We start from the raw sequence: 16,287 nt of genomic DNA on the forward strand, positions 1-16,287 counted from the left end.
GGTTAGAGGGTGGGCAGAAACTATTTCTCACAAGATAACACACACACACACACACACACACACACACACACACACACACACACAGCAATTATTGCAATGTCAACTGATATCTCAGTTGGTCCTCGACATGGCATGCATGCTTCTAACCTTTGAATGTGCAATATTCATTATTTTCTAGGTCTTGCAAAATATAGTTGTGTTGTGTTTTTGGCCACCAGTGAGAGACTCAGAGCCTCTGGGCCAGTGAGTTTGGATCCCCAAGAGATGACTGAAGGTTTGTCAATGATGTAATGACATTAAATTAAATAGGCTGGTCAGCTACTCATATGTACTGTACAGTAGTGAACTACTGAAGTCTAGCTTCGGAGTCTTACTCCTCGAAGGGGGTGATATGGCAGTAGCCATATCCTCCGTTTGAAACGAAAGCTTGAAGGTTCATTAAAATCAAACTCAAAATAAAATAAATTTATTTCTTCTCACGGTACATAAATTTAATGTTGCTCTACTGACAACGTAGGCTGGTATCCGCGAAAATTGAGGGACCAATAAATATGCATTATTATTATTATTATTATTATCAGATACAGTTACACATTCAACAAAACTTCTAATTATTCTCAGATCGTGTACGATTTTCGCTGGGACACAGGTTAACATTAACAGTTATTACATGATGTTACAGAGAGTGATGTTACAGAGATACAGAAGGATACACAACACACAACCTCTCAACAAACCTCTACATCCCTTACGCCCGCCACCTTCCTTAACCTCTCCAACAGGGAGATATTTAAAATTTTATTCCCCTTGACCTCTCCAATAGGATTTTCTTTTTAAATTTTATTCTTGTCACACCAGATTTAATTCAACATAGGAAAAAACTCTCACACCAGAAGGGGTTAATTGAGGCAAGATCTAACCCTTCCAGTTCGAAAAGACTATCCTAAGCTGAAGAAAATCACAAATGACAAGAATAGATTAAAACAAAAAAAAGTTCCCGAGCTTCAAGGTGTTAAGGGATAGGGCTAGGTCAAGAGTATTAATTCTCTTGACCTAGGGATAGGGATGACGGACGTGAGGGTGGCGAGACGTGCGTGGCGTGGCTGCTGCGAAGTTCATGGGGGAGGGGACTGCTGTGCCATATATTACCTTATTATCTTTATTTTTATTAGCTGTATATTCTTTCCCCAGCCTCCACCGGTATAGATATTTCAAGTGAAGGATACATCAGTGTGCAGTCGACCAAAAAGAAAAAATGAATAAAAATAAGTGAGAATGAAAATAAAGAGTACAAAAAGCGATACTGACAGAGCTTTTCTTTGTCTCATGAAGATGCTGATATCGTCTGTGTATTATTATTATTATTATTATTATTATTATTATTAATTTGGTCCACTGCACACTATGGTTACAGCGGTCCCAATAAGAGTGGGTAGAGGGGACTGGGTGTATAGTGTAAATAGGGTGTGTATGGAAGGTGTAGTATGTAGGATTCTTGGGCTGAGACATAACTGGTATTGTAGGGTGTGTGTATGTGGGCACATTACATCTCCAGACCTTACAGTGTAGGATGACAGACAACGTGACCATTCTTTGTTCAAACCCATTAAATTCGATCGGGCTTGCGCAGTGTTTTTGACTGCATGCGAGCGTCGTCTTGGAAACTGATCATCTTGTTATTCTAAAAAATGCTTTGTTGAAAAGAAAACAGTAACAGAAAAAGACACTACCTTAACGGTAAAGGTGAGTTTCATAAATTCTACAAGTACCTTCACTGAAAAGGTGAACACAAGAGTTGTGGTAAAAAAAACAAAACAATCACTTCCTTATCTGTAGGAGGACTTAGATCGCTCCTGCAAGCATTCACAACAACTGCGACAGCTGCAGAAAATAAAATGGTTCAAAGCACAACATGGCGGACTGTCGTTTCCCTACACAGTAGAAATTTCCCACAACACTGTACTTAAATGCTCCCACGCCATCTCCCGCCCACACCACGAAACTCTACCCTCTTCCTCCTCTTTACATGGCACGTTCTTCGATTCGAATCCATTATCAGTGATTCTGGATTTGTGGACTGAAGTTAAAGCAGACCAAAATTCCATCACATTATTCATAGATATACTCGCTGGTTCGTCCATTATATTAAATACAACATAAAGGGCCTTAAGCCATTCGATTTGTATCCATTTTCAGTACTTCTAGACTGTGGGCTGAAATTAAGCTGTATCTTAAATTCTGTCACATTATTCATAGATAGATAATGACTGGTTCTTCGAATGTGATAAACCCGACATAAGAGCTTCATTCTAGCATTCTCTACTCTCAAAAAAAAAAAAAAAAAAAAAAAAAAAAACGTAAGAAGTTATCAGAGTTGCTGCGGTACTAAACCTGAACAGATTAACTTTGCCTTCCACTGTCCCTCATCTCACGCCTGCCCTCCAGTATGTTGGGATAAAACTTGTTCTGGGTTTTCCTGGCAAATATGGATCGTAAATTCCTGATTACCAAATTCAACAATCGCACAAATGTTTGAGAAAGAAATCAATCTTGAAGAAGTTAGTGTCGCTACGAGGGATTAAGATGGAAGGCTGGATCAGTGAATATAATACGGAAAACCAAGAGAGGAAGACTGACTGTACTTGAAATTTGCCAGAATATCACTGTACATCGACTTATCAGAATAAATAGGTCGCCTGTTCTGGTTAGAGGCTGGTTCCTTGGTTATCCTCAGAAATTAATTTCCAAACTATATGGTGTATATAGGCTCCTATAATCAAGATGACTGAATTTATGAGAAGAGTAATTTCAAGAATAATATCCTTAACTTGTTATTAAATAACCATGAATAGGTAGCTGCTTATAAAATAGTCAGTATTATTTGTATCTAATGTACTTATACGTAGTATAGGAGTGTGATGGAGGAGCTGGCGTATTGTAATATCGATTTGTAGAATCATATACTAACAATGCTATTAAGCATTATTTAGTTTCTTACAAAACATTTTGTAAGATTCATAGCAGAATAATATACTAACGGTGTCCGTAAACAAACATGAATATATATCTGGTTATAAAATGTTTAGTACTCAACGTCTGTATATCTAGTGACAGGTGTGTGTGTGTGTGTGTGTGTGTGTGTGTGTGTGTGTGTGTGTGTGGAGGAGGGTGCAAAGCGGGGCAGGAGAGAAGAGCAGGTGATGACGTGGGTTGGTGGGGGCGGGAAACCTCGCCGTCCTCCTCCTCCTCCTATTGCGTGTCATCTGCTACTCTGCCTTACTGCTCCTGGCTGGCCAAGGCCTCATCCTGGTGACAAAAATATCATAAGTGAGTGCAATGAATACTGTAGTGGGGCATGCATCATTTTGACTGTTACAGGATAATTGTAATTGCTGGACATGTAATTAGTAGACATCCATAATTTCAACGACCTTGGGCACAAAAATATAAGTTACGATAAATTTAATCTGACGACTTTGGAATTTCCATAAAATAAAATATACCTGGATTAGGCACAACGAAATTCACTGGAAACCTTGTAAATAAAGACGAGGCATCAATCAGAACATTCAGGGTTGGATATACAGTAATACTAAAATTTTTAAGTCTGTAATCCTGTTATTACCCAGGCTGCCAGATCGACCAATAACACATGTGTAGTGACGCCAGATGCAGTCAGAGTGAAAAATAACAATATTTTCACTTATATGGGGTCTTCGTCTCACGCCAAATGTATCTTCTTCTTCCTCCTCCTCCTGCTTATCATCATCATCATCATCATCCATCATCATCATCATTCTCTCTCTCTCTCTCTCTCTCTCTCTCTCTCTCTCTCTCTCTCTCTCTCTCTCTCTCTCTCTCTCTCTCTCTCTCTCTCTCAAGCATCTATACATGGGATAAAGTAGGGTCGAGTTACAAAGGCAAGAAAACGTACGAAGTGCAGAACTGTCAGCAACATGTCCATTGAAATAGGCCACACATTCATTCACATATCATTCAAGCCCCAGGAATCATGAATCTGTCGTACAGGCCCTACCATCCGCATTTTTAATTTTAATTGTGACACCTATCGGCCCATCATCAGCGGACCCAGAAACGAACTAGAAGTTATTGTTAAGGAAGTTAATGAAGTACTTATGTGGCACACGGAATGAAGGGTAGCACAAAAATATTCTCGTACTCACAGCCAAGGAAATGAGACACACACACACACACACACACACACACACACACACACACACACACACACACACACACTTAGGAACAGACACAGGGTGCGCAATTTTGTGCTTTCTGTGAGTTATCATCAATGGCAACAACTTTTTCCATACCATTTCCACAGGTATTTAATAATAACAGAGATATGTTACTTAGGTTACATGATGGTAATGTTAGGTTAGGTACGATCTGGTTTGGTTAGATGAGGTTAGGTTAATGCTTATAGTTGTTTTCCTTACGTGCGGTCTGGTTTAGCTAGATGACATCAGATTAATGTTTTGGGGGGTCTGGGTGGACGAAGCGCCCCCAATTACGATAGATCTGGTGAGATTTGGATAGAACATGGTTTTTCGTTCATGTGCAGTTTATTCTGTTTTTATCATAATCTTCCTTTGGACATGCTTCTTTTCTTTTCACCCATCTCATCCATAACCCTGCACTCCCACGGGTCCTCATTGTTGATAGGAGATGGAGGGGAAAGGAAGAACGTGGAAACGGGGCATTTCTGCATGACATCTACATTAAAAATCAAAAGGAGACAAATCTTGTGTTTGCCTAAAAGTAAAATTTTACCTATCCGTTACAGAAAAATGGATATCTATCATCTTACTGTGTACTTGTGGCAAAACCTTAATGCAATATTAATAGTTCACCACAGGTTAGGAACTCTTGCTCCAAACAAGAGGTGTGACAAAGGCAAAATGAATCGAGGGACTAAAAATGCTCAGAAGCAAACTTGATTCGCCACTTGAAGCACGTGACATTTGGCTTATCTTTGCTACCTCTAAAATGATTTATTCGGCTTAGTGGAGGCTTTTGTAGTGGACGAGTAAGTGCAAAGTATATTTAAAAACCCCTAGTTGGAAAAATCGTTCTAGAACTGAATATAATCGCCTGAAGGTAGTAAGAATATGATGCAAAAGTAAGTCATTTAACTGAAGTGGTTGGTAGAATAATTCCCTTTCAAGAAGAGGACGCAGCCTAATTAAGAGGCAAATCTAGTGGTAAGATGTGGTGATCCATTAATGGAAAAATGCTACTCGGATCAAGGGGAGTGGAAATTTGGAGGAAAAGGCTTAGGGTAATGCCTATCGACTGCACGAGGGGTATTGAAGCAGACAGTTTTACCGACTTCCAACCTTTCCCCAGACTACGACACACAATCGTCGAAGTTACAGTCCAGGTCCCTTTTTCAGATCCAGGTGCGAACGGACTGGGGTACATGTGAAGACCAAGGTGTTCACTAGACCTTGCAGAAGACATTGCCTAAATTTCTTATGGCCGACCCGGGAATCGAACACGGGACAACTCTAGCTGGGCGGGTGTGCTTCTTATTACACCACCGTCACCACGAAAAGTAAGTCTGGTTGAAATTTTTGTTGGAGAGAAGAATACACTATGATGATGGCAAGTAGAATTTTGAGGAAAGAAGAAAACTGTCTGGTGGTGAAAATAGGGAGTGTGATGTAGAATTTTGGTGGTAAGAAAACTCTTGATGGCCAAAAGTGAAGTTGTGGTGGAGGAATATTCTGGTGATGGGATGAAAACACTGTACTGGTAGCAAGCGTAATTTTGGTGGAGAAAAAAAAAAAAAAAACTATGGTGGTGGCGAGTGTAATTTTGGTGGAGGAAAAACACTATGGTGGTGGCGAGTGTAATTTTGATGGAGGAAAAAAACACTTTGGTGATGAAGAAGTAAGTTTTGGTCGAAAGAGAGAGAGAGAGAGAGAGAGAGAACGGGATTGGCAGGGCATTCAAACTCCTCACCCAGCAGCATAATTTTGGATCTGGATGTAACCCTGATATTTGCATGTCGTGTTCTAAGGGAAGACTAGAACTTAAAAAAAAAAAAAAAAAGAATGCCTGCCATAATGCCCCCCGTGTGGTCGATAGGCGTAAATTTAGGCCTGCCTTATCCTTCTCCTCTTGCTTGGGGCTGGTCGGGGGGTGGGATTTTGATGGATAAGGGAAAGCATTACGGTAGAGAGGAAAAGTTTGGTGGATGTTTTTGTGGAGAGAAGAGATTCATAAAAAGTGTAAAATTAACTACTAGACAGAAACATTATTACGGTAGCAGTAAAAAAAAAAAATCTAATTATGAAATGCAAGTTGAGAGTAATTCCTTTAGCCCGATGACGCAATACTGATCTTATTCTGGTTCCTTAACACATCACTTGCTAGAGCGGAGACTATTGATGTGAGGGGGGATAATGAAGGCTGTATCTTAAGTCATCCAGAGGGAATAATTTTTCCTACGGTAAATATGGTCGTCTGGCCATAGATTAAAATAAACTAAAATACGTCAAGAGTGAAGTGACCATCTAAATACTGCAATGTTATATCGTCTCTTATTGCTGCTTTATAATTGCAAGTAATAATTCTAACCTGACTTAGGGGTAATGGACGGACGCACGCACTGAATATGACAGAAGCCCCTTCGATAACACGAGGAAAGTACCACAAACTAGTAGCACAAAAATCATCTCGTACTGGTGAATCATTGTTTTATTGCAGTTGTACTTGTAAATTATGTGATATTTAGGTAAGGTATCTAATATTAAATCATCCTATATAGAGCTGATTTATTTTATGCAACTCATCACATTTCTTCGCCATATATTCGTCTTTTGCATTATTCCAAACATCTGCTGTATTTCTTCTTATAAATTTATGATTCTACAATCTTGATGTCTACGCTGACCTAGTACAAGCTATGTATTTAAGTTTCCGGCAGAAATTATATGAGAGTTTTATTGCTTTTTCCGTTAATGCCCCTTCAGGAGCACAAGTGTTTGGGGTTGCACTGTTTAATCCTGACACTTAAGGCGAAATTGACCAGTGACCCATCCTTGAGTGGCATGTGAACAGTAAATCCCAATCAGCCATCAGATTTAAATCCTAACTGGTCACTGGACACTTTAAATCCACTACACCTCCAGCATTCACGTTAAAATTCGTGGTTGTGTTTTTGAAGAGGCTAGGGGATTGACAGGGGACTGATGAGATATACACAGAAAATCACAGGTCAGAGTTTGGCGCCCCATTTTTTTTACTTGACAGTCAACGGATTGACTCTCTGATAGTTGTACATGAAGCACATCTATCTCTCTATATCTAGAGCCATCTGTCTCTCTATCTAATATATATATATATATATATATATATATATATATGTATATATATATATATATATATATATATATATATATATATATATGTATATATATAAAGAGGTGCAGATAGTTAGGCCTATGAGTAGAACCAGGGCTCCAGGGTCTTCAGTGATGAATAAATGACTATCTGGATCATTTCACTGAGCCTGCTGTTGTTAGTTTTCTTACGTTAGTACATTTAATTTCCTCGTTTCTGGATCCTGCCTCACTCAATTTTTAGGTGGGGAAGAGCGTCAGGATGATAATATGTTTTTTTCTTGCTCCTCCCCTCTCTCCGTGGCAGGTGTGAGGCAGGGCGGGAGACGATCTGCTTTGTGTTGGGATTTTGATTAAGTTGTTGTGGAGCGGAAAAATATAACATGGTGTTTGTATTGTTAGTGCTCGGCTGTCTCACTCTACTCTCTCTGTGCTCTCACGATTTATGTTTTATTTCTTTCTAGTTTTTACTTATCAGACGGTAATGTACAATTTTTTTTTTTCATAAATCCTTAAATTACGTGTATTTTTTCTATGTCTGCCTAATCTTTCCTAAGTTGCATGAAATTATTTGGTGGCAGAAAAAATTATACTGAAAAAATCAGTATACTGCAAGAGCTCTTGGAGACTGGTTCTAATACATTTCACCAAGAGGCCCTTCTTATGCGGAGTGAAATAGCCTAACGATACCCATCATGATACAGAAAGACGTCATTGTAGTGAGGGAGTTACTGTATATTCTTCTTCCATTCCCTGCACACATTACGCCTCCCTCTTACCGTCCCACCCTTTTCATCTGCACCCTTATTCCCATTCCTGTCCTCCACTTCCCCTCTTCGTTTTCCCCCCTCCTCTTCCTCTTCTCTCGCCCTCTCTCACATCCCCTATGACCTCCCTCCCCCCTTCTTTTTCTCCATTCTCCTTCCTCTTTCACCACCCCCTCCCTCTTCCCCTTCCATCTCACCCTCCCTTCCCTCCTCCGTCTCTCCCCTGTTTGACAATACCGAAGGCATGTATGTGACACCGCCACCCCTGCTCTCTTTGTTGTCTCCCCTCACAGCCCTCCCCTCTCCCCCATCACACTCCTCCCCTCTCCTCCCCTCTCCTCACACAACCATCCCCATTCCCTCCTCACTCCCTCTCCTCTCCCCCTACACAGTCCTCCCCTCTCTTCTCCCTCACGTCTCATTCATGTTCCGTACACGTACACTCGCACAACTTTCATCACTTTCCTTTTATTAACCTTGAACGACAGTTTTGGGGCCGTTCAGATTCTTGGACAGAGTTTGTTTTCCACTTGTCCCTGTTCATATAGCAGTCAGTTCGGAACCTGGATGTCAAATTTGATTGTTGTGAGTCGTGTTCTGGAGGACCACTTGGATATTAAAAAACTGCCTTAACCTCTTCAGTTCAGTGACTTATCATGTATATTATAACCGTTATGTTCAGACACCCCCCTTTCTTTTTCTTTTTTTTCTTTTTTTTTCCTTAGAAGAGATTTTTCAGAGAGGAAAGGTCAAGTATGGTTTTCTTTAATCGCTTTATTCTCGACCCTAAGGTGGACATAATCGTCTGGATGTAACACGAATAGAAATGAAACATACGTGACAACCATGAATTCTGTACCCTCACCCAGTGCTCCTAACCCTCATTCACTGTACCTTCATCTACTGTACCCTCACTGTACCGTCATCCACTGTACCCTTACTTTACCCTCACCCACTGTACCCTTACCTACTGTACCCTCACCAACTGTACCCTTACATACTGTACCCTCACCCACTGTACCCCTAACCACTGCTCACAAATTCCCTCACACATCTACACCCTTCACACACACTCTTCATCCACGCCTGCGGTACTGCGTTCCGTATTAAATTTGGTTCTGTGGTGTTTTAAGGGTTTGTTGCAGACTGACCCTTTCGTGAACGGAACAACTCTAGCATCATATTCCAGTCGATTTCAGTCAGCTTAGAGTTAGTCAGAGGAACCAGAGTGTTAATATTGTCACCATTAGCCCTCTCATGATCGCGACAACAGTGGCATTCTATTCCAGCTAATGTTTTATGATTTTATGTAGTTGGGGGTGAATCATGGGTACCTGAGAGAGCTAATCCTGTACGTTCCATTTGTATTAGAAATGAGGATTGTTTCAGGATTTGTTTTCGTAAGTTACTGACGCCATCCTTACGCTCCTTCCCAATCTCTCGTCCTCACTTCCTCACCACACTTTCCTAACATCCCTCTCCTCCCCACACTCTCCTTCCCACACTCTTCTCCCCACACCCTCCTTCCCTCACTTTCCTCCCCACATCCTCCTTCCTACATTCTCCTCCCCAAACTCTCCTAACAACACTCTTCTCTTCACACTCTCTTACCAATACTCTTTTCCTCACACCCTTCTCCCCACACCCTCCTCCTCACGCCCTCCTTCCCACACCTTCCCACCCACACCCTCCTACCAGTACTCTCCTCCCCACGCCCTCCTCCCTACGGTCTCCCTCCCCCTCCACACACACACACATCCTCCACTCCTTTTCTCACCCTTTTCTACTTTCCTGCGTAGTATTTTATTCTTTGCTAACTCCAATAATTTTAACACCACCAATTTTTGTCCTTACAGCTTTCAGAATTCTGTCACTGTATAACCCCAAACTCCATATCTTCACCTGTGCTTTTCGTCATCCATTCCTGTGTGTGTGTGTGTTGTGTGTGTGTGTGTGTGTGTGTGTGTGTGTGTGTGTGTGTGTGTGTGTGTGTGTGTGTGTATTATAAGTTATTGTATTGCACGCTAGTATTATGGAGTGTTATGTGTCTCGTTCGATAAATTTGTGTTTGCGTTTTTTTTTTTTTCTTGTGGTAAAACTACTGGATGCCATAACACCAAATTTTGAATAGTGATTGAAGGCCATCAGACGAATAAGTGATTAAATTTGGGTGAAACGGGTTTAAAGTTAAGATCACATGACAAGCCCAGTAATTCGGCTCATTGACCGATTGTCTGAGTATCAAGTATGTAGGGCGTAGGTACGGGAATCTCCGAGTGCTCCTTCTTGTTTGGCTTTGTCTTGTGTTTACTTTAAGCATCATTCATCAGAGGTATGTGGGTTCCTTATTCAGAAATTTCCAGTATACGACACGCTCGGTACTTATAACGAAGTATATGTGTACACAGTTGGCTTTCCCTCTCCATCCTTTTCTCATAAATCTCGTGCATTGCGAGAGTGACCTTGTATTCTCAGGGTTTGTGGTTCTCATGGGGACACGGACGTCATTTGCCCCGCCTCCCAAGGAACTGATACACTGGGTGGTCTGGGGAGGCTGTGTATTATTGATGGGTTGGTGTGTCCGCAAAGCAGTTAACTCCTTGACCCCTATACTGGTACTGGACAGAGACTTCTATACGCGATGGCACTAATATACGAGTAACATTGCTCATGTATACAAAAGCCCCTGCACTCCCTTCATGTTCGTGGAAAGTAGGTTGGTGAAGTGCGCTGTAGGAATAGGACAGCCTCAATCAGCAGTCCACTGGGATCACGTTGAGATGAGCCTGGGATTAAAATAACAATAACCCATCTACACAAACGACGCGTCTTTGTAGTTCATTCATACTGCCCCCAGACACTTTGACTTTATTTTGGGGAAACATTTCGTTGTGATGAGGAAAGAAACATCACCATTAAAATCATCCACTGTGATATGTCCCCCTAGAGCTAAATGAAAGTATGACAGAAAGAATATATCGAAGAATACGTCCGCTGGGTGAAGGAGCTAATCCAGTGACGTACCGTATTGTTTACTTTCATTCCTACTGTTGCCTGACTATAGTAGAGAAGAAAGTTAATGAAGGCTATATCTTTTCTTACCACTTCCAAAATCTCTCCTAAGACGAATGACTTTGGGCAGAGATTCCAGGAATGTGCTACATATAAGAGACGTACTTTGAGTGCTGTTTCAATACTTTTTTTTTTTTTTTTTAATTAATGCTGCTACCTTTTGACAACTGTATTAATTTTAGAAGCGGCTTTTCGAATTTTGGTGATCACTGAAATATCTTGTAACTAGAGGCCCCCCCAAAGGGGAAGTCACACCAGCCTCGAGCCGATACATATCTAGCGCGGCTCGGAATATGACCTTGACGTTGACCTACTTTCACCAATCTCGAGCTCGTAGATTTTCATCCCTGCTACAAACCTGAAAAATTTTGTGATGATATCTTGAGCGGTTGCGAAGTTATTGTGCTAACAGACACACAGACCTTGACCTACTTTCACCATTTTCGATCTCGTAGGAGATTTTCATCCCTACTACACGCTTGTAAAATATTGTGATGATATCTTGAGCGGTTGCGAAGTTATCATGCTAACAGATACACAGACAGACACACAAATTGAAATATAAAATCCATGACCGAATCTTGGCCCCTTCAACCCGAATACTTACCTATATATTACTTGCTACCTTCAGACGATTTTATTCAGCTTAGGAGGAGTTTTCGAAATGCAGGTGTTATATATTGCAGCCCTCCTTAATTCCTTCAGTGCAAGGCATCTTCTCGAAACTGAATTAAATCGTCTGGAGATAGCACGAACAGCATGAAAATGGGTCGTTGCAGTGAAGGGGTTAAGCTAATAGGTAATCGTAGTGAAGGGGTTAACATTAATGTCCCCCAAGTAACAGATTATAATGCCTTATTATGCCTCATTGATTATTAGGTATTGTCCGTCACTGAGGCTTAACCAACCTTGCCATTTTACAGCAACTTACGAGATCCATAAGTCAATATTGTCCAGTACCTGACCCACTGGCAGGAGGAGGAGGTGGAGGACGATGAGAAGGAGTATGAGGAGGAGGAGGACGATGAGAAGGAGTGTGAGGGGGAGGAAGAGGAGGAGGAGGTATATGCGTATCGACTGCACAAGGTCCATTCACTCCATAACTGCAGCAACGTCTATTTGTTCTGTAATCTTGTTACCTACACATTAATTTTCCTAGGATGAGAGAGGATTCGTATTTTCCTCTGCGCGTTGATGATTCCCACTGATTTGATTCGCCTGGGAAGAAAAAAATATATGGGCATACCGTAAGTGTCAAGTGGACGCGGTGGAGCAGTAGGCGAACTTTTGTCCCCGGCGCTACATATGAGGTTCAGGGTTTTGTATGTATGTATGTGTGTGTGTGTGTGTGTGTGTGTGTGTGTAATGTCATGTAATGTGGTGTGTGACAGTTGCTTGACACGTGCGGTAATGAGCCCTCTTTTCCATTATTCCTGCTCTCTCTCTCTCTCTCTCTCTCTCTCTCTCTCTCTCTCTCTCTCTCTCTCTCTCGCATGGAATACCTGGGCCATCCCATTATTTTAAAGAAGACCTAGATGAATGCCTATCGACTGCACGAGCGTCATTAAGGTACACAACCAACTTTTCACCAAGCCCCAGTCTTCCCCTATAATACGACCCGCAGGAGTCGGTTTACATCCGGGTCCCTCATTGTTTTGCTAGGTGAACAAGACTGAAGGAAAACAAACTTAGTCCAAGAGTCTGACCGAAATGAGAATCAAACTTGGGCTCTTCCAGCTGCGAGCTAGATGTGCTGACCAACGCAACAATGACCCCCGCCCCTCACCCTGCCAACTATGCTTCGTTTAACTTGCTTCGGGTGAGGGGAAGAAGCACTGCAGTTTCGAAGCACTGACATATTTTCGTGTCTAGCCCTTGGAGTGGAAGAAGGTTGAAATTATAACATTGGGTAATAATTGTGGACATAAATACTGAATCACTTCATTACGATAAATGAGGAGACTGAGCAATGATCGAATTCCTGAGATGCGTTATTCGTACACAAACAAACTTTCCATAATACAGGCCGTAGCTTGGAGGGGATGGAGCCCCACCCCCTCGCAAGCTTTAGAGTTACACCTATCTGAAAGTCAGTTATTTTTAAAATTATTTAAATTGTTTGGAGACTTTTTTTCCTCTAATATAATTTACTCTCCAGTTTAAGAATATTATGAATAATTTAATTCAGTATATCTAACTTTATTTGGAATTTATGACAAAATAATTGCGGATTTCTGCAGATTTTTCTGACATGCAATAACAGATTTTCCGAAAATTTTAGTGGCATCAGTCATATTCACATAAATGCTAACACTGTAATATTTTTCACATTTAGCTCATTGATAGCTATAAATCTGGGAAAAATTTGTTTCGATATACCTTACAGTATTGCTGGAATCAGCAAAATAAACGTATAAATAATTTTTTATAAAATCGGGTATTTTACTTACGTTATCCCTAAATGTCTTATGAGGAGTGATATCAGCTATCTTAGAAAATGGTACACTGAGCTGATTACTCGTAAATTAATATTAAATACTTGCCCATAGCCTCTTATTAATAACGTATTTCTCATGTATTACGTGCACTGTTATTTATACCAGTACAACGACAGTCGTGAAAGTATAATTTTGTTCAGCCGAGCATCATGACGTCAATGTGGGAAAGAATTGTGGCAACTAGTAGAAGGTGTTATGATGGCCGCCGCGCGAACGGGAGAGGTTGTCGGTAGGCCGCTTTGTTTATTTTTGTGTTTGTGGCGAATTTCAGAATCTTTTGAAGAACCGAGTGTCATCCAAGGACTCTTCAACATCCCCTGCTCAGCGTTTGGTAAGTGCAGACCCTGGAAGCAGTTATTTACTCCGTAAATGACTACAATCTAAAGCTCATTCAAGCTTTCGTAGACCTAACCAGTCTTTTTAATTCCGTTCATTCCCCTTTAATTCTGAATCTGAAAGCCTTTAATTTTTATTCATTGGCATTTAATTTCACTGGTTCTCTCTCCCTTTTTTTTTTTTTTTTTTTACTACTCCGGTATAGTTGCTACGTGTGTTATTGAGTTAATGGTTGTGTTTTGATTTTCACGAGTGCTTTGCTACGGTAGTCACGCAACCCCCATGGTAGGTTTGTTTTCATCTGACGGAAGTGGGTCCCTCCAACAGATTGAACACCAAGCCGTGGTTGCATGAAATTCAGTGAACCTTGGTTATGAGAGGGTCAAAAATAATCAGATGAAAAACCAACTACAACTCTTTCCACTTACTCCCATTTACTCCAGTATTGTCAAATCTAATACCATTTACCGTAGTGTTGAATGATCTATATATATATATATATATATATATATATATATATATATATATATATATATATATATATATATATATATATATATATATTCATTTTTTAGCAATATCATACCATTATACCATGTTTAGGCTATTTTATTATATCTTTCATTGCTGCGGAGCTTTTAATCGTTTGATCCAAGTCGGTTTATCATTGATTCTAGTATTATCAAACCAATTATCTTTTATAGTAGTGTTGATAAGCATAATTTGCTCAAACACTGTCACGTTTATAATCCCATATTCCAGTGCGCCGTGATTATTATACTGTACTATTTTGATTTTTGCCTTTAACTTGGCCCAGATTTTCGTCCTTTTGTACTGTATTTCATGAATCTCAGTGAAAGACAGTACCACGTTTCTGCTTCCTTCCCACAGCATTTCCTCGTAATTAGCATCGTATTGAAGTGTTACTCAGCTGCAACAGTTTAGCATTAACCTAAAGTTGGAGAGATCGCAACTGAAAGTGTCCTTTTGATAAAGATAGCGAAAAATGAAATTGTAAGTTAACACAAGCAAAATTCTTATGGGTTTTCATAATAGGCCTATAAAGATCATTATTACATTTCTCTGTAACAGATTCTTGATTAAATAAGAAATATATATCTGAAAAAATTTAAGTACAGTAATGTAATTGCTTCTCTTTCGATAACTTTCTCCATTAGTTAATTACATGGACGTTCCGCTCACCCCCCCAACTGAATTTCCTGGATACGGGCCTGGGTTTCATAGTCGTTCTGCTAAAAATTGACGTGATAATTGTTCAAAAGTAATGGAGACGTATGTGCGTGTAATAATGGACTATGACTATTGTAGGAAAGGTATATAGGAGAATAATGCTAGAGAACACAATGAAGATATAAAACTGCCGGGTGGGTGACGATCAGGGTGGTTTTATGAGTGGCAGGGGATGTGTGGATTATCTTCAGTAAGGCAGATATAGTGGAGAAAATATTTTGTGAGGAGGCCTGTAAACTATTATGTTGCGTATATATCAGGAAAAAGCTTACGACAAATGATCAATAAAGGACTCCATAAAGTGTTACAGATGTGGAAGGAAAAGTTAATACAGTAAAGACGTTAGCACCGTATGATTGTGAGGCATTTTGAGTGACATGCCAAATAGTTTCCTGTACTCCAGGAAACCATTTACAACGTTATTTAATAAACATCACCATTAAACACCTACCACTATCACCACTCCGACGACCATCACCATTACTACCATTATTATCACCACAACCACTGCTGTGATCATCACTGTTATCGCCACTATCACTACTACCGGTATTACCACCATTACCGTGACCATCACCACCACCGTCACTGCATCTGCCACAGATATGACCACTACCACCACCATCACCCCTTCTCTCCGTGCCCCTCTGTTCTCCGTACTCACCTCCCCGTAAGTGGTGTCCCTCTTGCCAAACCTGAGTCTAAGGGCGGGCGTGCGGCTGTCTTTGCGCACCAGCTCGTGATCATACAGTGGCTCAGCCTGCGGGGGAGACAGACAGGGATGCATCATACGGTATTTAAGGTGGAACAGGAGGCGTCGCAGCGTCTTTTCCTTAGCGATTAATTTTGCGTGTTAATTCCTGACATTCCCTTGTATGTTATTTATTAAAGTTTGCATCAGTTACACACGAGGGTACTGAACTGTAATAAGAGGATACCGAAGTGAAATAAGAGGGTACTGAAGTGTAATGAACAGAATAAATCGCCATGGAAGAA

General features: G+C 40.6%; 1 protein-coding gene across 1 annotated transcript in view; it reads right to left on the minus strand.

The window, feature by feature from the left end:
* Positions 1–3,178: 3,178 nt before the first annotated feature.
* sNPF (short neuropeptide F precursor) overlaps positions 3,179–16,287 on the minus strand; it is a 255,613-nt gene continuing 242,504 nt past the window's right edge. Inside the window, exons 4-5 of the mRNA XM_080265977.1 lie at positions 15,956–16,051; positions 3,179–3,306 (exon numbers count right to left, since the gene is read on the minus strand). Of these exons, the coding sequence (XP_080122103.1) occupies positions 3,277–3,306; positions 15,956–16,051 (126 nt within the window). The 3' untranslated portion in view covers positions 3,179–3,276. The remainder of the gene's footprint in view (positions 3,307–15,955; positions 16,052–16,287) is intronic.

This window comes from Coenobita brevimanus, chromosome 18 (assembly GCF_032717465.1).
Source record: "Coenobita brevimanus isolate Jiangsu-jjx chromosome 18, ASM3271746v2, whole genome shotgun sequence".
NCBI lineage: Eukaryota > Metazoa > Arthropoda > Malacostraca > Decapoda > Coenobitidae > Coenobita > Coenobita brevimanus.